Here is a 24,270-nt window from a genome sequence, read left to right as displayed (position 1 = left end):
TCCCCAATGTCAACAGGCTGTCTGGATGGTAGAATTATGGGCCATTTTGTTTTTTGCTTCAAAATCATACATCATCACACATATACACACACCCTTAACATTTTTAAAGACCTTAAAAACATTTATGAAAAAAAATTCTATTTTTGTCTCGTGCCAGAAATGGCAGCTCCTTAATGTTGAGATGTTAAGAAAGTCTTTTTACTAGATATAAACTCAACTGTTGTAGGAAACAGAAGGAATAGTTCAGAGTTTTGATTTAAGAATTTATTATCAAGTTTAAACATAAATCTATCAAATTGCATAGATTTTACATATAAAAAAGCACTTTACTTTTATAAAGGGATTGAATTATTCAAAAAGAAAAATTCCCGTGAATTTTTGAAACAAATGGCTCTAAGGAAGGAACAATTATCGCATGACTCCAGAAATGTTCTCACCTCAATGTGCTTGAGCCACACTTCCTTTATTTGCTAATCTTAGGATCGGGTTACCCCTAGGTGGCGATATGTAATTAGCATTCCAATTATTTTGCAGCTGAACTCATTTGCTTCTGGGAAGTTTCAAGTAAATAGCAAATAGTTTTCAAATACTTGAAAATGAAGTATTGCTTAGAGCATCTTGTTAAAATAAAATTTTTACAGTTTAGGGTAAGAAAGGAAGCATTCCCTTTTCTTCTGGAATTGAATTCAAGTCATTAAAACTCCTGAGCTGGATCTGATGATTCCTAAAAGGTAGGACATCGAAATGCAGGTTTTAAATGCTATGTTCTCAAGATAAAGTGAAGAAATGATAGCATTTGTAAATCATAACGGTTATTTTATGTGTTTTCAAAAACTCTCAAAGCCAGAAGCACATTGCTGCAGTTCCATTTGTTTTGCTACGCTGATATTAATAGCAACCCATCTTCAGAAGAGACATGACACTGAAATGTCACTGAAGGAAGAATGGAGACCTATAAAATCAGGACAGTTCTTTCCACTCCTAGCAGTAATTCCCCAGGGTGTTACTGCGGAGGGGAGTTTTTACCTTGTATCATCTAAAAATTTGTAACTTTTGGTAAGAAGTCCTTTTCTTACTCATCACGCTACAAAAGAGAGTTGACACTTTCTGACCAAAAGCCAGCTCTTCGTCATTCTGAATAGTGGCCCCACAGCACTAGATCTGTCGGGTTGGTGACTTAGCGGGGTGTTGTAAATAGGCCACGCTCTCTTTGAGTAGGAGCACCAACTCTCTGTGCAGAAGGAAGGTGAAAACGAACACGGTAGAAGTCAAACAGCAGGAAAAATTAGTGCCATTCATTCTCTTCCTTGCCACCTGCCCCGGCCATCTATAGGACATATCGAATATGAACAGACACACACGCACACACACTCCTTTTGGGGGAGGCAGAGACTCCTCCAAAAAACTGTAAATGTTCTCTCCATACTGGGTACAACTTGGGGATTTTATACATTTGGAAGCCCAAAGATTCCCAGGGTCCTAAAGTTAAGAGTCCCAACCTTAGGGAAACATTGACTTCTTTGATCTCTAAAACGCGAAATTAGGAATCTGAAAGACTACTCTATTAAGAAACCATAGGAAAGGTAAGCTGAAAAATGACATTGGTGGTGGAGCACAGGACAGATGCCACATAGAAAATTGAGGGTCTCTGATAGGTCCAAAGGCCTATGTGATACATGAGAGAAGGTTCAGTAAAAAATAAAACCACCAAGTAGGTTTATTAACTATCAGATGACATCAAATCATTTCAATTGAGTTGCAAAGGCTTAAAGGGAGGAGTTGTGAAAGCGATTTACACATAATTCCTTTATTCTTCCTGTTCTGCCATAAACTCTAGAAATCTGAAAAATCAAAACTGTGGCCATGAATGGCCTATTTTCCTCTCATTATCTGTATTCTATATGCTTAATCTTAACACATCTACTGGATATAAATAAAATACTGGTGAAACACTGTAAAAGTGTTTAAAAAGATATAAATAACAAAAACTTTTATTATCGAGGTATCAAAAAAATTTTAGTTAACTTTTAAGAGTATTTTATAATAAACCAATATTAACATATGGTATTATGCCCCAAAGCTGGTTTCTTACAACAGTAGGCCCTAAAATGTCATGAGGAAAAAGGCTGTCTACTTGACGAGTCTGGAAAATTCCACTCCCTAGAGTCGCTGGACTTTCCCCAAATACCAAAAGCTGGTGAAGATTCTGTGCAGCCAGTAAAGGTGTATATTTTACTCTGCTAAGTAGTATTTCCCCAATCTGAATACACAAATCTTGTTTTCATTTTTCACACAGCTAACTATTACCATCTGGCTATACGCAAGCTGAGAAAGGCTGGCATTACAAACACTAGGACCACTACGGGCTTATTTTTGATACTTAAGAGTGACTCAATGAATAAAAGACTTCCTTCTGAGCCTCTAAAGCAGATGTGTGGCTAATGGTTTTTAAACTGGCTACAAAGAAACAGAAAGGAAGCTTCTGTGCTGCAAATTTAGATGGTATATACACTTGTCAAAGCTCAACAAATATAAAACCTGGACAGCTCATTGTGTGTAAACTTGGCGTCAAAAGAAGAAAACTAAACAGATACTGACCTCTAGTAAATGATATACATGCCTTTACTATTTAGAAGGAAGGGTACTGATGTCTGCAATTCACTCTGAAATGCATCCCTTCCCCCAAAAGGGTTAATAATGGAGAGATGGATTAGATACATAATAAAGTAAGTATAGGAGATGATAGTGGTAGAATCTAAGTGGGTAGGTATACAGGTATTCATTGTTGGTTCAACATTTCTGTATGTTTGAAATTTTTCATAATAAAATTTTGAGGGGGAGAAAGAACTCCATAGTTATTAGAATTTTAGACCAAATTAATGAAATACACACCACTGCACACTGTAAAATTAACCAAAGGTCCTCCACAAACAAAATCAGTGATGAAAATGCATTCTAATAGTAATTTGTAAGAAAAAGTAGTGGGAATCAAAAACCATGGTCAAATCAAAACCATGGAGACAATCACTGATTAAAATGCTGCCGGACTCAATTAAAAAATGGGTGAAAGACCTTAACAGACACTTCACCAAAGAAGCAATACTGATGTCAAGGAATATATAAAAAGATGCTCCAAGTCATTCGTCATCAGGGAAATCCAAATTAAAACAACGAGATACCACTACACATCTACTAGAATGGCCAGAATCTGCAACCCTGGCAAGGATGTGGAGCACGAGGTACTTTCAGTCATTGCTAGCAGGAATGCAAAATGGTACAACCACTTCAGAAGACAGTTTGGCAATTCTTACGAAACTAAACGTACTCTTATAATATGATCCAGCAATTGTGCTCCTTGATAATTACCCAAAGGAACTGTAAATGTCTGCACAAAGCCCTAAGAATTGGATGTTTATATTAGCTTTTTTCATAAGTGCCAAAACTTGAAAGCAGCCAAGATGTCCTTCAGTAGGTGAATGGATAAACTATGGTACATCCAGACAATGGAATACTACTCAGTGCTAAAAAGAATGAGCTATCACACCACGAAAAGACATGGAGGGGCCTTAAATACATATTACTCAGTGAAAGAAGCCAATCTGAAAAGACTACATATTGTAATGTTTCCAACTATTCTGGAAAAGGCAAAACTATGGAGACAGTAAAATGACCAACAGTTGCCAGGGGTCAGGGAACAGGGAAGAGGAATTAGCAGGTGCAGCACAGTGAATTTTGGGGGCAGAGAAACTATCCCATATGATAATATAATGATGGATACATGTCATTATGCATTCATCCAAATCCAGGGAAAGCACAACACCAAGATGTAACTAATGTAACTAATATAAACCATGGACTTTGGGTGATAACGGTATGTCAGTGAATGCCCATCCTCTGTAACAAGTGTACCACACCAGTGGGGAATGCTCATACTGGGGGAGGCTAGGCATGTGTGGAGGGTAGTGGGTATGTGAGAAATCTCTATACCTGCCTCTCAATTTTTCTGCAAACTGAAAATTTCTCTAAAAAGTAACGTCCACGAAACAACAAAACACAGCCAGAAACCTTTGTTGGAATTGAAAGTCTCTGCGTGTGGACACACTCAGTGGGAGCCTAACAGCCCTGTGTGCAGAGTTGCATGGCTGCCAGATTTCCTAACAGAATTCTTCGTGCTCAATAAACTCTAGTAAAATAATAATTGTAGTTTATTAGTATGCAAGTTTAGTAATTCTTCATAATTCGCAAGCTTCTAGTGGGCTGACCTGATCTCTATTAAAAATAAATTTTTGGATTTGCCTGTTATTTGCCCGTGGGAAAAACAATTTTGAATCATTTGTAGTCCATGACGGGGTCTCCCCCAGCCCACCGCAGGAAATGAACCACATTTTTCAAATTACTGATCTTGGATAACAGCTCCTTGGATTATAATCCCAGGATTAGACTTCTGATCTCATTTTTATTATTAAACTGATGTCTGATCTGGTGTGTGTCAGTGTCATTACATCTTACACTATAATAGGGACTATAATGGTTGTTCCTTAACTACCCTGGTATGATGTGTGATGTGAGCAAATGACAGTAGTAATACCTATCGCTGAGGGAAAAGTAACTTCACTCAAATGTTCTTTTTGCTAACACAAGCAGAATGAATGTGAAATGATGTCTAGATAATAATCCTCAAAAAGATACATGATTACCGGGTGATGCAGTCTTCTGCCTGCTTCTCATTGTTCATCTTGTGGTACACGACAGCGCCCACAGCCAGGGGGCCTGCATCCCCGCAGAGGAAGGTGATGGACCGCTTGCTCAGACTGTTCAGACTTTGCTTTACATAGCCATGTGCCATCTGGAGGTAAGCGGGGTCCCCGAACACATCATAGAGATGTAAGTAAAGCAGAGCGATACCTGAGAAGCAAAAAGAAAATAACGTAAAGATGAGGAACGGGCTGTTGACTGTATTAGTTTGGTTTGCTGCCAACTCAGCAGTGTTGATTGTTGATAAACAATAAAACACAAACGTAAACTATCGAAGTTCAGATGACTTTAGTTCTAGACACAGCTTTATTATCAAGCAGCTCCAAGAACCAGACACAGGCACTTGTTCTGTTTCCTCATCATTACAACCATAAATAACAGGCACTCTGAGACCCTGGAAGAACGCTAACGTAAATTTATTATTAATCCTTGTCCCACTCTATTGTGTGTTAACGTATTATACTTGATGGTTACATGACAGGTTATGAAAACCATGGTTCTAAACAGTCACCTGTTTATTTCACAAATAATCATTTACTTACCAAAAAGTAGTATTTGTTTTTGTGAGCTAAAAAAAAAAAATTCAAAGTCTGGGGAGTGAAAACTCAACTTCTCCTTATAAAGAAGTTAAGTTTTTGAGTGAGAAGGTAGGTGCAGTAACCAAATTCCGTACTCCAGTATCATTCCAGGCAGATTATAAGAGAACTACTAAGTTATGTGAGATCTGAGAAAATAAATTAAATTTCTCCCTAATTTTTTTTCTCTGCCAGGGACCCAGCCACTTTAGGAATTATACTGTAAAAACTGCCAATGACTTTTGCTTTGGGCTGTACTCAATTTGCTTCTTATCCTGCTCTTGAAGCCTGCTATATACATATAATTGAGGCGTTGTCTGAATGTCCTTATTCCGAATGGCTGTTACAGTAGATAGAGCCTTCTCTCTGAACCTGACTGATCTCTGGGCAGACTCAAAGATGTGGAGTAGGGAACCTGCTCGCCTGCAGCATTTCCGGAAACTCATTTCTCCCCTTAAAGTACATTTTCCATCTCATTTACCATTTTTAGAAGATACAGAGCCTCTGTTTAAATCTAAATTAATAGAGCCCATCTCTTCATGGATTTCAGTGCAGTAAAAATGCAGTCTGCAAAATTACTTTTCACTGTACTGAGGACAGTTTTAAATTTAGATAGTTTTCTCATTTTGCATGGGTAATCTCCAAAGCTTTGTGCTACAGACAATTCAATTGCACATGTATATTAAGGCCAAATTTTCATTCCCTGCCAAAGTTAATAACCTTGTCTGCTCTTTCAAAGTGGCTTGCTGTTAGTAATTCCACAAGCTGATGATCAGACCTACCAGTGCTGAAGGTCTGTAGACATAAGTGTACAAAACCACGTGTACAAGAAAAAAAAAAAAAAAAAAACCTAAAACTTCCTTTTCACAAATGATCAATGTCAAGAGCTTCTTCTCCAATTAGGTTCTTAAATGGCTTCATCTCCATCCATCCCAGGCATCTGCTGGCAATCTGTTTAAATTGTTACCCTTTCATTTTGGCCTCCTATTCCCATTGCTGCTTGAACTCCCCTAATTAAGTTCTGTAAGCACCACAGCCAGATAATGACATGACTGAGGTCTGAGAAAATACAAAGTGATTAAATACAAGCCCAATGATTGCTTTCCTTTTCAGACCTTTGTCTCTCATTATCAACAATTCCTCTTGGCCTAAATCTTTAACAAACAAAACCCATTAAAGTTTGCAGTTGTAAGGCTGGATGGATTTCTCAGGACAACCAGGTAGTCATTTCTCCAGTCCTCAATATTTCATTTAGATGAAAAACTTTTTTTTTTTTTCTTTTTGATCAGCAGAGAATTATCTTTCCAGCTTCTGGCATTGCATAACCTCAGATTCTGGTTCTCTCCTTTGTCTCATTCTGGGCCTGAGTGTCCATATATTTTGATTAAGCAATCTAATGCACCTTGCAGTTTATGGTCTCTACTTCCCGACACAAAACACCCATGATGAAAAGGTGTTCAAGTGAGCAGTGCTGCTGCCAATTTGAAAATACTTCCTGGACAAGCCTACCAGAAATCAGTCTAGGTCCAGGGTATAAGACAAAACATGGGAATCAAAGACATTTAATGCCTCACCAATACTGGATATCCCATATGCCCTAATAGCAAAGTGGGGGAATTACATGTAGCTAGAAATCTTGAACCTAATCCTTATGCTGTTCCAACCCTTAGCAATATTCATGCATAAAACATCACCTTTGCATAAATACCAAATGCTGCGAGGTAACTGGTGAGGTGGGAAGTACAGACATAACCTCAAGGGCTCGGCAGGGAAAACTCCCCTAGTCCCCTTACGTATACTTGCAGCCCTGGCCTCAGTCTACGCTTTAAAAACTCTTTTCAAAGAGCCTTGGTGGCTTAGTTAAGTCTCTGCCTTTACCCCAGGTCATGCTCCCGGGGTCCTGGCATCAACTCCCACATCAGGCTCCCTGCTCAGTGGGGAGCCAGCTTCTCTCTCTCCCTCTGGGGCTCCCCCTATCTGTGTTCTTTCTCTCTCAAATAAATAAATAAAATCTTTAAAAAATGATTTAACAAACCTTTTCAAATGTAGTTTTTATCAAAATAAATTTGTTCTTCATGGAAAAAGTCAAATAGTACTACAAGGCTTACTATGCTTCTCATCCACCAAAATACTAATATGCCTCTAGGGAAGGGCCAGGTTTGGGAGGGAAGGGTTGCAGCTGCATCCATTCATAAACTCATTATCAAGTAGGATTCCAGTCTCTAAAGGACATTTAACATAATGAGAAAGAACACTGTATTGGCTTCCAGGATAACAACCATCAAAACTGGCCCTGACAGGACTCAGCACAGAATGATGTATGGGGTTTAATCTTTTTAATGCTTCCTTTTTTTAATCACAGGATATGCTTAACAGAGTATCCTTAACTTAAGGATATCCTTAACAGAGTATTCTGGGCTTAAATTTGAGTAGTGGATAAAATGTCCTTCTATATTATTTGCTAAGCAAAAAGTAGGATAAAGGAGATTCACTTCCTCCTTCTACCCTTTCACATTTTCTTCCAGAATAGAAAAGACTGAAGTGAGATTTAAGTTTTGATTGCATTTAATTGTAAATACACACTCCAACAAATCGTTTTAGGTCTTAGGATTATTCTATTAAAAGAAAAAAGAAACCCACTCTTCCCCTCTTCTAAATCTGGAGGGATTTTGACATTTTTATTGACATAAAATTGATTCTATTTCTTAGATGGTTCATTCTATGATAACTACTGTGATTACGTTATGAAAACTAATGCTTTTTTTGGTCTGAATTTTACTGTCTTGTTAGATTTGCTCATATATATGGTTTAAACTTATTGACATATTCTAAATGGGAAAATAATCCATATGAAGAGAGATATACTGAGAAATGAGTAAAGCAAAATCTAATCCATTATTTGCCCATTAATCCCTAACTCATTAAAGATGACCAATAAAGCATTTGGGTAACTAACTCTGTTAACTAATGAGTACTCTCCTTCAGGAATAAGAGATTATTCCTACTCTGGTTGGTTGTACTTCATTTCCTAAAGGGTAGAGGAAAGTTGTAATAGGTATACTGCCTCTATTTTACATCCAAATTCAGATTTAACATCAGTAAAAAATGATCAAATACCTTTTAGAATCAAGCATGTTAGGTCAGTAAACGTTTTAGAAATGCCATGTTCATTCTGTGCTTATTCACAGCTTTGGAGACTGGGTTGGTGGAGAAAGAATGGACAGAGGTGGACAGAGTATCCTCTCCCTCCCAGGGGGCAAAAATACACCATCAAGGATCAGGTATGGATGGGTGTAGACCAAAAGAGGAAGCTGAAACAGAGCCTGTGCACAGTACTCTCAGGAAGTGCAATCAGTCCTCTGAGCAAGTCCATGTGGATGGGAAGGCTAGGGGATGACATGGTTAACAAAGATAGACTCCCTGGAGGCTCAAATTATTAAAAGCCAGACACAGAACTTTAGGCTTGATGCTACTCTATGATTGGTTTATGTAAAGGAGTGGTATTCCCAAAAAGCCTTTTTTTTTTTTTTTTAAAGTAGGTTCCATACCCAGTTTGGAGCCCAATGTGGGGCTTGAACTCAGGACCCTGAAATTAAGACGGAACTGAAATCAAGATTTGGACACTTCACCAATGGAGCCACCCAGGTGCCCTAAAAAGCATCTTTCAAAGATAACCCTATGGGTTAGTCCAGTTCTTCCAAGAAGGGCCTTTATTAGGGAATCCTAGAGGGGTACCACATGAAGAGTGCTACATGGCCTTACACCAGCAACTAGAGGGTTTAGCTTGGAAGCGACACATGCCACTACCCCTCCAGCCCCCGAACTAGAAGAGGTCACCTCACCTAATGACACTGAAGTTGAGAGGTTTAACCTCTCAGAGTCTAGAAAGAGAGAAGTCCAGAAAGAGAGGGACACCAGACGTGGGTGAGCACTAGACGTCTAAGACAGGGCCTGGCCGTGGGGAAGAGGCAGAGAGGAATGAGACATTCATCAGACGTCCAAGGAGAGAGAGAGAGCGCAAGTAGGCAGCTGCATGCACCTGGAGTTTAGGGAAGAGAGGACAAATGTCCTCCAAAGGTGTGGGGAGTGATGTGACTCCTGGAGTAATCACTGATTCTCTGATGTACTTCAGGAGCAAGTGGACTGGAAGACTCATCAATCCAATGTAAGTAGGGGTTGCTTTTAATAAAAACAACAACAAAAAAAACACCTCCTTTTTGGTCTGAGAGGCCAGAAGAAACCCAGACATATATTATCTGATCTTACAACTCCCAGAGCTGGTTTGGTTGCTTACAACTGTGGTGTCTAATAAGACAGTTTCTAATCATAAGTGTCTAGGAAATTTTGAGTTAATTAAAAGCAAGCAACATTTAAAAATTCAGTTTCTCAGTCACACTAGCCACATTTCAATGCTCAAACAGCTACATGTGGGTAGTGGCTGGTGTAATGGACAAGAAAATAACATCTCTATCACAGTGGAACATTCTCAGGCCGGCACTGCTCTGAACACCAGAGATCGATGTCACTGTGCATAAGAATTTCGGGAAGTGTGGCACTGCCCCCACAGTTCATCCTAGAAATCTGTTTTTGAAATGTTGACAACTAATTTACTTCAAAGAAAAAAAAAATGATACCATAAGGACTGAAGAAAACTTTGCTGTAATAGGAATCTGTCCTGGTTTTTAGCATGAAAGCTATGAACTAGATTTTTCTACTCTGTCTCCTTCTGTAGCTCTTACTCTGGGAAGGGAGGGTAAACTGCTTAGGGACACTTCTAAATCTGCAATTTCCTTACTCAGCTACTTATCCCCAGTAGTACTATAAATATAGCCAGCTGTTGAGGAGTAATTAATACTAAGCCTTTGAATTTCCGAGTTCATTAGTCCTATTCATCTTGACCAATCAAGACCTTCGCACATCTCAAATGTATGTGGACATGATAAAAATCTCCACAGATGTATGAACTCTAAAAAACACTTGTCTATAATTCTGCACTTTAGAGATTATTCCTTAATAGTGTTCTTTTATAACCAGTCTGCACTGATGTAAGAACCTTTGCCATGGTAGTTTCTCTCTGCAAAGTACTTCCTTGCAGATTGGGGTCTTTTAAAGATTCTCTTTATGCACCCTGGTAGGAAAAGTCACGCTCGGACTGAAATACCACTGGCGTCACTGGAGGTACCCAACTAACACCCAAGAACAGGTCTCAATAGTTTTGAGTGATATGTAGATAGGAACTCCCTAAAAAGGTGATGGGTTGTTTCAAATAAACTTCTCCCTAGTTAAAACTTTGAAAGCTTATCAATACCATGTTTTTTCCCTTTCAGATTTATGAAAATAAAAGTGACCAGAAATTCTCTAGTTAACCCTATACAGCTTTATCACCTGTCTTTCTCTATCAGGTTGGTACTTTTTCGTACTTTGTAATGGTTTCTTAATTTTGTGTCTGACTAAGTGCATTTTTATTTTTTCAACAAAATTTACACTTGTCTAGGGGCACCTGGGTAGCTCAGTCGGCTAAACTCCCGGTTTTGGCTCAGGTCATGGTCTCAGGGTCCTGAGATGAGCTCCCACATCAGGCTCTGTGCTCAGCAGGGAGTCTACTTGGGATTCTTTCTCTCCTTCTCTCTCTCCCCCTCCCTAGCTCTCTCTCTGTAAACAAAACAAAACAAGACAAAACTACAGTCGTCTTTAGGGCAGGATTCCCATTCCCAGTCACTGTGGTTACTGTGCACAGAGCTGTCCAAAAAGCCTGTATGTCAACACTGCCCAGAGCAGCATATCTGCTCAGCTGTCCGCTTAAAGCCAAGCAGCACAGCTTGCAGGCCACTGACAGCTGCTGTTCTCCAAATACCCGAGTACAGGTGATATGGGGAGAAAATCAGCTGTGACTCCGCACCAATAATTATTGGCCCAAGCAAAGAAGTAGAAAAGAGGGCAGACGAGCACTCAGAAGATGCGTCTTTTCTCTTTTTTATGTATTTCCAGAGCTGACTGTCCAATAGGAAAAACACTTAAAAAAGAGGAGACCTCACAGTTTCCTCCCCCTTCCTTTAGTGCCCTGCCTCGTAACTGTCAAAATGGTAAGTGCCCTTAGTCTCTTATTCAGCCCGCCATTCACAGGTGATAAATCTTTCAACAGAGTCATCACTAAAGGCTCAGGCTCAGGGATCAATGCCTGGGATTGAAGCCACCAGTCACTCACTGTGTGTTTTTTCTTTTACCTCATTTACGAAACCTCTCTGTGCCTAAGCATGTTCACCTATGAAATAGCTACTCCATAGTTACTGTGAATCATGCTGATTATTACAAGTCCCTAGCACATAGTAACTACTCAATAAATACCCAACCCCATCAGAATGATTTTCCAGCGTTGAATCAGTCGCTTTGTCCTATCTCTGATGCCTGAATGAAAAGGACAGAAAGAAGAGAGGGAAGCATAGTCTTCGCATGTTCCTGCCTCTCTCCACCCTTGCTGGCTCCTCTGACTAGAAAAATGTTCTCTATACATGTGCCATCTGGCCCTTCTCTTGAGCTTTCTGGGAGTTGTCTGACTTTAGGTGTTCCCTCTTCTCTCTTTTTCTCATGTAGTAATCTATATTTGTACTATCTAGATGCTCTGTTTGAGTCTAAGGAGTTTAAGTTCAAGTCAGGCAGCAAAAAAGAAACCCATTTTACAACTATGTCTAAACGAGAGGCTCTCTATTCAGCTTTATCAAGTAGAAAGCGATATTATAAACCTTCTCTAATTTTTGAGTTCATTTTTCAACTGGATCAGAAGTCAAGGCAAAGAGATGTGATGGACTCTTCTACATCCTAAGACGTATGAAATAAGTTGAATTCCACTCTTTCCTCATTCCACCTAGTTTGCTTTATTGTTTTTAGTTTGTATAGGTGGTATACTATAGAACAGTAATTGCAGAACACTCTCCCTTCATTTGTTCATTCGTTCATTCATTCATTCATTCATTCATTCATCCATCCATTAGGTAAATATGTATTAAGCACCAACTATGGGTCTGGCATTGTGTTAAGTGCTCGAGTTACTGGAATAAAAAAATGACAAAGCCCCAGCCTCCTTGTTGTTGTCTGTAAAAGACAAATTGCTTAGGTATCATTTCTTCTGATCCATCAACATTTTCTTCCTGCTCTCAGTGTTTCACCCAAGCACACTGCTAGCATTTAAACCCTAAGCTGTTTCAAGCCTGTATCTAAGTCACTTAAGATAACCTACAATACAATGACATCAACCCCAGAGAAAGCGCAGTCTGCAAGAAAGTGCTCTGGCTGGTCTCTACCTAGTGGTCACTCTGAAGGGCTCTAATGAACCCAGTGGAGATCCACACCCTTTATTCCTTCCGCTTGCCCTGACAGCTCTGGCTGGAATGCGTATGTGCTTCTTACGAAGGTGAAGGACACAGGACTAGGGCTTAAATTAAACATTGAAATGCTGGCTCAGATTGAAGAGCTACGTAATAAAAAGATCAAATTGCAAAGAAAAGATACCTGGCCAGAGTGATTCCTTTCAAATAAGTCTGGTATCAGCAGAAACTAAGTCCCACATGCTAAAGCTGTAGCTCAAAGGCTATACATTTGGCAGATCAGAGGAAGAGCATCTTGAAACACTTTAATGACTTGCATTTAGAGCGCAAGTTAATATTACCCGAGGGATTATGCTGCATATCCTCTTATTTAAAATGTTATCTAATACTTGAAAAGAGGAAATATATGCTGATCTTAGCCTCATTAACTTTGTGAGTTGGTTATAGAAGATTGGGTTACGTCTTTTAGAACTAAAGCCCCTAGAGTCCTGTGTGTATTTTTTTTTTTTTTTTTGAGTGTGAGCTGATCATTTCTCTTAGGAATCATCACAGTTAAGAGTGGGGAAAAAATGAAATTAAATGAGGGCCAGCACTTTCTCTCGTTCTGTCTTAAAGACACTAGTGAGATCAGTTATCCCTTGGGTTTACTTACCTTTTCTCCTATGTTATCTGCAAGGGCAGCAATCTTTCCTCTCAAATGCTTATTTCTAACACGAGAATACTTCATCTAGTCATTTAATTCTTTATAATAACAATTTCTCACCAGTGTTTTGTAATTTCTATTTTATGAGCCATTTTAGAATTTTTTTCTTCCTGGAACCTAGAGCTACCTGGAACAAAACCCAGAGCAGCCCAAAGGCAGGGGCTGTGAGGCTCTCTGGTGAGTCCCAACAGATTCCCAAACACCAATTAGGACTACTCGGTAGCTGGCCATTGGGTTTGATCTTAAGAGACCTCCACTCCGGTTCTTTTTTTTGCACTGTCTGCTGCTATGTGCATGACATAAAGAACACTTCTTGATGGAGCATCTGAAGAACCAGAATGTTTGCCCTGCTTCCCAAGCTGGGAGTGCATCCTATAAAGAACTGGTAAATCTACCAGGAAAGGATTATGGCTGAGAATGAATAATTCAGTGCTTATTGTTGTCATATGTTATACATCAGTATCATGATGCATTACACTTCAATGTACTAAATTTTATAAAAGAGGATTTCAGTGAAAAGAACTGGGCCTGTTCATTTCCAATATCGCTTATTAACAGCTGTAAGAGCTACTGATTGTTTTCAGTCTATGGGTAATACTTCATACGCAAAGATCCTCAACAAGCCTTTTCAAATACAAGCAATTATGAGGACAAGCTTCTGTTTTGGCCCACTTAATTTTCTATCTTGAAACCACGCTGAATATATTAATTCAGGATTAGGAAGCAGGAAGCAACTTCTGTAGCAAAATGCTAGAGATTTCATTCTTCTGGCTGCAAATGCCCATAAATCTTTCCAGGGTTTACTTTACATCCAATCCCAAATAACTTCTGCCTATAGACTTTTAAATAGTAATTACTCTTACCAAACTCATGCTTCCCACTTTCTTTCATCTAATTTTTTTCTAAAACACTTAAAACTGACTAGTCATTAGCCACTTCTAAAATGTATGTACAGCATGAGTATCATCACGTTATCACTGCTCAACTCACTCCGTCTTACGGTTATGTGTAGACCTTTTTCACTTATCAAATGTATGGAGTGAACCCAGATGTAGATGTGGAGAGTAGATATACACATGAGGGCACACATTCTCATGGGGGAAAGACCAGGCTTCTAAAGATAAGACTTGTAGCATTGATTCCTAACTTTCTCACTTACTGGCTCTTTTCTCATCTCTGAAATGGGGATACAAATAGTATCCATGCCGTAGAGTGGTTCTGAGATTTAGGTTAGCTAATTAATGCAAAGCACTTAGAATGGTGTCTGGCATAGGACATTAGTTACTGAGGCACATGCACATACACTCTGGCTCCTGTCATTCAAATGCTGATCCTACCAACATTTTATTAATAGCAATCACTTTTAATCTTTACGCCTGTCCTTTACCAGTAAAATGATCAAGAACTGCATATTGATGATCCTCATTCCCTTGGGAACCAAAATTTACTCAATATATTTTACTATTAAAATTATTGAATTCTTGTTTCTGAACATCAGTAATAATTTGTTAATTCTCAATTACTGTCTGCAAAATTGATTATTCACAATACTTCATTCCTGGATAAGCAAGAGACCCCAGAGTGATTTTATTACCGTAACTGCCTCCCTGGCCAATACGAGATGGCTGCGAGGTTTGAAAAATTCTCCCCTCCTCCCTTTCCTAGGGTCAAGGCATTTTATCCCTCTGTTGTGAATAAAAAAAGGTAGAAACTGTAAAACTGCACTGACAACCCACAGGAGTGAATACGTAGGCTTTAGTGAAAATGACATCTGAACCCTATTACAAGCCTGTGTTAACTGTTCTCCTCACCGTTATATCCTGTCAATAAAAACCAAGATCATTTCAGCTGTAAAATAGTTCGTTAAGTGAAATACTTTCTAAAGCAGTGATTTGCTTCTTCTAAATTTTTATTTAAACCCATATACATTCCCCTTACCAATAAAAATCACATACACAGTACTTTCTATGGTATATAAAACATAGGTATATCGTATTATGGTATACATAACATAGGTACAGAAATTCTAGTAAATCTCGTCACTATTAGTTTCAATTTTTCCTGAAAAGACAGAAAATGGAAAAAATGTAATTTTTTCAATAGTCCAATATTTCAATTTTAAGTAACGTGAGTCTCCCTAGAAACAGAGAACAGGCAAAATATTGCTTAGGAAATTTCAAAATATTGTATAGGCAAAACTTCCCCCAGATGGACAGACATTTAGATGGAAAAAATTAAGGATTGAAAGAATTAAAGCTCATTGTCCAAATGTCTTGTACAAACACAGGAATAAAAAAAAAGTATCACTTCTCCTGTTATACAGGACTTACAGCAGAGGTTGCTAGGTCTTATCCCCAAATCCACTTAACCCCAGGGAACAGACTACATTTACTATTCTTCCTTGCTAACAGGTGTGACCATGTGACTATGTTCTAGCCAATGAGATGTAAGTAGAATTGAAATGTTGAGTGGGCCTTCCAGGAAGTCTTTTAAAAGGGGAGGAATGCGTTCTTTTTGCCTCTTTTTCCTTTCTGCAGCCTGAAAAGCTGATGTAATGTATGACTCTTCAGCAGCTATTTGGCCAGGAGGTAGAAGTCAGTGGCTGAGGGATAATGGAGCAGAAAGACAGGAACCTGGGTTCCTACTGACATCCTAAGGACACTGTATCAACCCTCAACTACACTGGCCTTCTTCTACATAAAAGAAAAATAAACTTCTATCTTATTTAAATGTCACTGTAATTTTGATTTTTTGGCATATATGCAGCAGAAGCTAACCCTATCCTAAATTCTAATTCTACCTGAATGAGCATTAACTATCAGATCATACTTCAATTGGGGAATGAAACTTAACAAGAGGATGGTATTTAAAGTTCTAATTAATAATAATCATGAAGTTTTCTTATACAAACTACATAGTGATAACTTGCAAAAGCTTTCATTGTATACTGACAACAAATGCTCAAGAACTACCAATTTTTGTTGTTGTTTCTTTAAAGATTTTATTTATTCATGTGACAAAGAGAGATCACAAGTAGGCAGAGAGGCAGGCAGAGAAAGAGAAGAGGAAGCAGGCTTCCTGCTGAGCAGAGAGCTGGATATGGGACTCAATCTCAGGATCCTCAGCCAAAGGCAGAGGCTTAACCCACTGAGCCACCCAGGCACCCCAAGAACTATCCATGTTGAAGAAGGTGATCAAGTTCTAAAGGTTTTCTACAATAAATGTTTCCCAAAATAATATAATTTTGGACAAACTAGCAACAAGAGCAAACAAATTAATATGTATAAAAATACGATGTTAACTTTGGTGAACAAAGTTAAAGAAATGGAATCCTTTTCTAAAAGGTATCACTCTTTGAAGATAATACGGGGAACACACGCACAGGATACAAATCTGCACATAATTATGTAAACACTGCCTTGACACACAGCAGCAAGTATTTCTACTGTGTTAAAATGTTTATGAATGTATTTTCTGGCAATAAAATTGTAATAATAAAGACACCATACTTGGTAAGATATAATAAAGGGAGGAGAAGGTATTGACATGATTTTATGTGTCAAATTAGCTTTAGTTTCTTATGCAACTCAGAGTTTCATGCTATTTAGACTGTCTAAACACGGGCAGGGGAAGAAAAGCATTTTGCTTGTGAAAACACTGGAGGAGACAGTCCATTTTATGTGGGAATAATGGCTTTTTAACAGTGCTCAATTAAGAGACATCAGGACCCCTGCCTCAAAAGCCATTAGCAAATTTATCTGGCAGATTTTATGCTACATCATAAAACAATCTAAACTGCTTAGTATGCCAATTGGCCTAAGATGCCTGACATATAAGCTGCTGTTGGGAGCCAGCAAGGAGTATCATAAATACTTAAAGATAAAAAGTTGAAGGAAACTGGCATTCAAAGGAGATGACACTGTTAACTCACACTGCCAAAAAATTTAAACACACTTGCATTTTGTTTTGGAGTCTAATTTCTTTTCTATTTCCATTTCTACTTAACCTTTAGTTTCTCAAATAGTCCTGGCAGTAGAGGCCTGATGGATGGTTTATCCGAACATTGTCAAACTATTAATTTAAAACTGAAGTCAATCCCCACTTCTTTCCCCCTAAAGCAAGGTACCTTATAATCTTATAATATGTAATAATATAAACTCATCTGAATGAGTAAATAGGATAGAGGTTTAATTCACTCTTTTTATAGACAGGAAATTGAATCTAGCCATCTGTTTCAGTATGTTTTTTTTTTTTTTTTTTTTTTGGCCAGGAATAACAAAATAATAGAAACTCCAATTGTATTAGGAAAAGATCTGTAAGTCTGGTCTTTAAACAATGTGGAAATCAAGAGGAAAGCTAAGTAACTATGGACTGTACTTGTGATATTTTGTTCAAATTCTCATGATTTTAAGTAGAGAATAGCAATGTTCATTTAAATGACAACTGTTGTTATAACTTTCTTTTTTCTTTTTTTTAAAGATTTTATTTATTTATTTGAGAGAGAGAGAGTATGAGAAGGGGAGGGTCAGAGGGAGAAGCAGACTCCCTGCCAAGCAGGGAGCCCGATGCGGGACTTGATCCTGGGACTCCAGGATCATGACCTGAGCCAAAGGCAGTCGCTCAACCAACTGAGCCACCCAGGCGCCCTATAACTTTCTTCTTGAAGCAAAATACTTTCACATTTATTCTCAGCTTTAACATATCTTTTTTTTTTTTTTTTAAGATTTTATTTATTTATTTGACAGAGAGATCACAAGAAGGCAGAAAGGCAGGTAGAGAAAGAAAGGGGGAAGCAGGCTCCCTGCCAAGCAGAGAACCCAATGTGGGGCTCGATCCCAGAACCCTGAGATCACGACTGGAGCCGAAGGCAGAGGCTTAACCACGGAGCCACCCAAACGCCCCATCATCTTTAACACATCTTATGTTGAGCTTCCAAAATCACCCCAAATCATAAAACTAAGAGGGAGGGCCTTTAACTAAGGGCCATAAAACTAAGAGGGAGAGCCTTTAACTAGTCCATTCCTCTTATTTTATAAAACACTGACCTTAAGCATCCTTGAGAGTATAATTTTATTCTGATTTTTATCTGCTTTCCTGACTTCTTAAGGACAGAGAGAATCACTTGTCATTACCAAATGGTTTGCTTTTAGTAAATTCCTGCCAGAGAAACCTCTCAAAGTGCAGTCCATAGAGGACGATCTACATCAGGCCCATTGAGGCTTGCAAAATGCATATTCCTGGGCCCCGCTCAAGACCTATTACACTGATCATCTTCACTGTGAGGCCCAGGAAACGGCACACTCATGACAAGCTCCACTGCCTTAAAATCAAATTTCAATTTCTCAAGCTGAAAATCTGTTCCTCCTGATCTCTTTTTCAGAGTAACTGGAAAATACTGAGTCTCTAAACTGTGCTTCTTTAAGATTATAAAGCTATCTTTCTGTCTCTCTACATTAGTAAACTAACTGAAGTTCTTCAACATTCCTTCTTTCATCTCTCTCACTTCTTGGACATCTATGTCCTAGCTCTCCCCAAACTTTCTCCAACCTCTCAGTGACCAGCAAAACACTGAACGCAAACCAACCAGCAGTGACTGTTCAGGAAGATTAGTTCATGGAATTTCTGATTTACTCTGTGTTCACATTTGGATCCCCGTTATGTGGTAACTTAAAAAATGACACATCTGGGCATGTTTTATTTTCTGTGGATTAATTCTCTTTACTTCTGTTTCATACACTGTATTCTGGGACTCTTCCCAACTCTTCCCACTGAGATTCCATCTCCAAATTAACTATGTAATGCTAAACATCAATTTTTCTTTCCATAAGCAGCCATCCAAATTTGTGGCAGGTATGCATTCCATGAATATGCTTCCCTTGCCCTAAATTCAGAGCGCCGTTCGAGATCCAAATCCCAAGGCTAGGCTGAGAGCACCGCATTCTCCCGGAAGCAATTACTCAACCACAGACACGGGATGCAAGTGAGGGCGTCGGGTCAGTCAGACACACTCGCGAGGTGATGCTTTGGCTCCCCTCTCCGATGCCTACGCCAGCTCACCAGCAGCACTTACCTGCCCAGCCAGTGTAAGCAGTGCTATCCCGAGGGTCTGCCGACTTTAGGCCCCGCTCCATTTGCTGAAGCAGCTCTCGAATCTTATTGTTTAAGCGTTGTGAGAACTCAGGAGTCAGCTGTAGATATTAAAGGGGAAACAAGTATCAAAAAATATGGACCGTTCAATTTCCTGGACTAGAGACTATCAAAAATAGGAGGGTATTTTGTTTCCACTTGGGCCACTTCTTCTGCCTGGGAGAACTGGACAATTATTTTATCCTTAATAGCCCCAATTAATAAAACTTAAAAGGGTTATGACATTTTCCTACTCAAGGCAGCAACTACTTTGTAACTTAAATGTCTTACATCAAATTTATAATAAAATACTCAAGTAGACTGCTGATGAAAAACTGCCACGCAGGAATTTCCACCTAATAGGGAATGTTATTTAAGCTAATATTTTTTATTATCATAAAAGTCATCTTAATAAATGAAGCACACATCAGAAGATGTTTGCTGTTTTCCAGCTATTTAAGCAGCAACAATGTTAATTCCCTAAGGAAACACTCTCGTTGCTTTTGTTATTAAAAGATGAGGATAAACATTTATAAAATCCACTTGTAAAAAATGGATAAACAATTTTTAAAAACTGTAGAAGTAGTGCAAGAAAGTCAAAATAAATTCAGAGAAATCAGGAGCCTCACGCAGAGTGGAGAGAACATCAGACCTAGCATCAAAAAACGGCCGGCACAGTGCCCAGCAGAGGAGGGGCTTCATAAATACTGCCCAGTGAGTGAAGCTGGCTACATCTTTATCCACTATTCATTGAGTAATTGTGCTCTACTCATTGCTTCTTTATGCTTCAATTACCTGTATAAAGTCAGGATAATAATACCTGCCCCACAATTTCAAAATTCTCGCATTCAGGGATGGAACTGTTGATACTTTGACAATTTTAAGCAGTCCAAGGGTCTATAACAAGTAATAATTTGGGTATGGATTAAAGAGCACAGGAAAGCTGTGGCGGTGGGGTAGTGATATCCATACAAAGCCCTACAGATGCTGGGTAAGTTGTGAGGTCCACAAAGACACTGTTATTTATCCTAAAGGCAATTGAAAAATATTTCGCAAGTTCTGTATACACTGAATCATGAAGAGTCTTAAAAGGTCACTTTAATGTATCCCTCTAGAATTTTAGAAAACTGCTGATTCCCAGACTTGGATTTTTCAGAGCAGTAAAATTTTAAAACAATGTTGGGGAATATTACATGGGCACAAACATTTCATTTCACCATGTAAGGATTATAAAAATAAACCTACTACCTGCTAACATCATCATCTCATTTTTTAAAATGAGATTGAACACTGAAACAAGAAAGAAGGCAGTATCAGAATTATTATAAAAGATACTAAGTTTTACTTCTGATAAGGCAAATCAAACTATCAACCATATCTGAATCATTTTTCTGAAGCACCACGGTCCTTTATTTCACACTCTGAAGAAGAAACCACACGGTCTGACGGACACACTCCCATTATTTAACAATTTTTGCCAAGAGGTTAAGATTTCAACAGGTCTTGAAAATACATTTAGTAAGATAAAATATACTTCAATATTAATATGAAAGGTCTATAAATCTCAACTAGACAGAAGAGTGATCTATATGAGAACATGTCGTCCTCTGTTCATAGATCATGGCTAATTCATCATTTGCTGGACCTTATTTTGAGACCAAGAATAAGAACACCTCAGTCTCAGGAAGGGAAGTTACTTTCTATTTGTCACATAACTGCATTTAATAAAGGTCACCTGCCAGAGAATATTGATTGTTTGTGGCAGACCACAAAATTATTCAAACTCCAGCAACAATCTGCAGAGTCTCCAAAAGCCCTCTTTTTTCTGATAGATGCCAGAAAACAGACCAATTCCTTATTGAAACGTCTGTGTTAGCAATTAAAAAGGACAGATCTCGAGGGTCTGAATCATCATGCTCAACATTAAACAATTTTAGAACTGGTATGCTAGCTAGCTTCTGGAATCTGTTCAAAACCATGTGTTAGGTGATAAATTACTTTCTTATTTTGGGACCAGAGTTTAAATTTATGAATATCTTTTTGTCACTCTTAAAATGGTTAAATTTGTAAAAGCATTTAATTTATAAACAGCCTGAAAAGTGAGCTGTATTTTATTGAAGGCTTCTGTTCTTAAATCCTTAAGTGTTCTCTTTGCCAAATCTGCATGAAACAGCAGGTCTTCCTCCAACAAGATGGGACAAAATACTTCAACTTCAGGATCTGCAGAGGTAGACAGAACACAGGTCCAAATGGCCAAAGGGAAGCCATATGATGTCATGATCATTATAAGAAGCTTTGCTTGGGTGGTTCAATTTTGTTCTTTAAAAAAAAAAAAAAAAATCAGGGGTGCCCGGGTGGCTCAGTCAGTAAAGCATCTGACTCTTGGTTTCAGCTCAGGTCATACTCTCCTGGTTGTGGGATTGAGCCCTGAGTTGGGCTCTGTGCTCCGTGCAGAGTCTGCTTCAGATTCTCTCTCCTTCTCGCCACCCCCCCACCCCCGCTCTCAAATAATAAATAAATAAAATCCTTAAACAAAATCAGACTGACTCTAGATTCCTATATATTTTGGTACCCTTCTATCCTACAACTCTTCTCCAGTTCTTTCATTCCTCCTACTTGCATTAATGATGTTGAAGTAATCCACTGCGACAAATGTTTCCAAGGAAGAACCGAAAGAGCCACATAAAGTTCACTTGGCAGATACGAAATCTCTAAGGCCATTATATCTCATGGAAAGTGCTTTTCCTATGGCGAGTTTAGAAGAAATAAACTAGAAGAATTAAAAAAAAAAACGTTCCCACTTTAAAGAAATCATTCTCCCAACCTAACAAGCTCTTAGAATTTCTCAGTGAGACACTCTGAAGAACTGTATTCCCTCTTTTTTATTATGTGCATTCAAAGAGACATGAGAAAACACAGCCCTATAGTATCCTCTATCAAACTTCTCTTTTGTTCTGTGGTTTGTAAGTAACATTAAGTTACTGTTTTATTTCCTCCAGCTATAGGGATGTCCTGCAAAAAAGAGGCAATAGTAGGAAGAAAGAATTTCAGGCCTATGTCCTTAATTTTTCTCAGCACTTTCAGTGTAAAGATGTCTTTACCACACATTCCCATTTAGGCTCATCATTTACCCTGCCCTGCCGGTATTTGCTTACAAATATAAAGCAATAACATGGAACATGTGACATACCCCCAGGACTCCTCCCCTCTCTTTAAAAAGCAAACCAAAATTGATCAAAAATGCAAAATTACATAGGAAAACGACACATTCGCCAATTTTTATAATTTAAACTATCAGCGATTGAGGCTATTTCAATTATGAATATTAACAACAGTGACTTCTTCATAGAAATGTCAGAACTCAAATGGTATATTTTGACATGTATTTTACATATTTATCCTGAAATGACGTATATTTTAAAAAAGGGGGATGCTCGTCCCTTTCTTTCAGGCGAAACTGAGCTAGCTCCCTTCTCCACACCAGGGGCTGAAGGTAGGGATGCAGGCAGATGTACCCCAAACTCACCCTCCCGGCAGAATCAAAGTAGCCTTCGGCCAGGGATTTGTTAAAATCGGCATAAGGATTCGGGAAGGCCCTTTGAGCCATGACGCCGGAAGCGAGCCTGCAGAAGAGGGGAAAAGACGAAACTGGGCTGAGACGGGGGCCTCGGCCGAGCTGCGAGGTCGGCGGCCAGAGCCCGCGCCACACCTTCCCTCCAGCTCCTGGGCCACGGCGCAGTCCCGGTGGTCTGAGTGGACCCAAGGCCCCCCGCGGCACAGCTACTAGGGCGCTGCACCTCCGCGAAAAGGCTGTCAGGGCCCCGTGCCCACCGCCAGTAAGTGACCCCGTTTTGCACCCTTCGTTCCCACTCCCAGGATTTGTAGCTGCGGCAGGTTCACCGTCCAGAAGCCCGGCCAGGCCTCGGCCTCACGCCCCGCAGCCTCGGACACCAACAGATGCGACGCTTTCACCGCCCACTTCCTGCCAGCAGGACCAATCAGAACCGTCGACACTGCGGAGGTCCGCCCTCTTGTCATTTACAGTTTGTTAAAGAGACAGGAGTGTGATTTCTAAAGGACGGTGCCGGGTGCTTTAATTCCTGGGTAGCTGGAGGAGGGACAGAGCTTAGAGTAACGTGCAAATGTGCCCTGTATGCCCTGCCTTTCTTCTCTTTTAATATTAAAAAAAAATTAATTCAAGTCCAGATGAGTCATAAGAATTAGGAATTTATCTGAAGAAGAAAAAAGACTGCTTTGAGAAATATTCATATTTCTACTGCTCAGACTGAATGAAATGGGGTAAGATAATGTCTCTACAGAGACCTTCCAGACTTTTTCTTTTGTTTCTTAAAAAACAAAAAGAAAGAAAATAAAACACCGCAGCTACCACTAGCAGCATCAAGGAAAAACAAAACAACAGGGTATATTAAAGAAATGGATAATGGGTCCTTTGGCGATAATTTATGATAATTTAATCTCCAAGGCACTAAAGAAAAGATATGAATGCCCAAGGGACAGACTGTCAAATGGCAACTGAAACTTCAGAGAAAATGCATGAAAACACAAATCACAGCTCTTAAGAATTTTGATCTGCTCATTAGTCTAAATTGGACTGTAATACTGTATACTTCAGTCCTTTTAAAAAAATAGCTAATATCCAACGGAGTAGGATATTCACAGCACTGAAATTCCATGTTTAACAGTCTCCATTATCTGAAAATCAGTCCTTTCATTTACGCTTAAAGCCCACCTGGTACACATTAGTCCCATTCTGTTGCTCAGAGGATTC

General features: G+C 39.0%; 1 protein-coding gene across 6 annotated transcripts in view; it reads right to left on the bottom strand.

The window, feature by feature from the left end:
* The window catches only part of LANCL1 (LanC like glutathione S-transferase 1), a 38,463-nt gene extending 14,986 nt beyond the window's left edge, over positions 1-23,477 (bottom strand). Inside the window, exons 1-4 of one of the 6 annotated variants that reach the window (XM_082691576.1) lie at positions 23,339-23,477; positions 23,008-23,104; positions 19,426-19,543; positions 4,698-4,905 (exon numbers count right to left, since the gene is read on the bottom strand). In XM_082691576.1, the coding sequence (XP_082547702.1) occupies positions 4,698-4,905; positions 19,426-19,543; positions 23,008-23,088 (407 nt within the window). In that variant the 5' untranslated portion in view covers positions 23,089-23,104; positions 23,339-23,477. Of the gene's footprint in view, positions 1-4,697; positions 4,906-19,425; positions 19,544-23,007 lie in introns of all 6 variants that reach the window. The other 5 variants (XM_082691579.1, XM_082691577.1, XM_082691578.1 and 2 more) reach the window with 5 other exon arrangements.
* Between the last annotated feature and the right edge of the window lie 793 nt (positions 23,478-24,270).

The sequence above is a fragment of the Mustela nivalis genome (assembly GCF_964662115.1).
Source record: "Mustela nivalis genome assembly, chromosome: 11".
NCBI classification, from domain to species: Eukaryota; Metazoa; Chordata; class Mammalia; order Carnivora; family Mustelidae; genus Mustela; species Mustela nivalis.
Note: the sequence above shows the minus strand (reverse complement) of the source record. Positions and strands in the feature narration are given on the sequence as shown.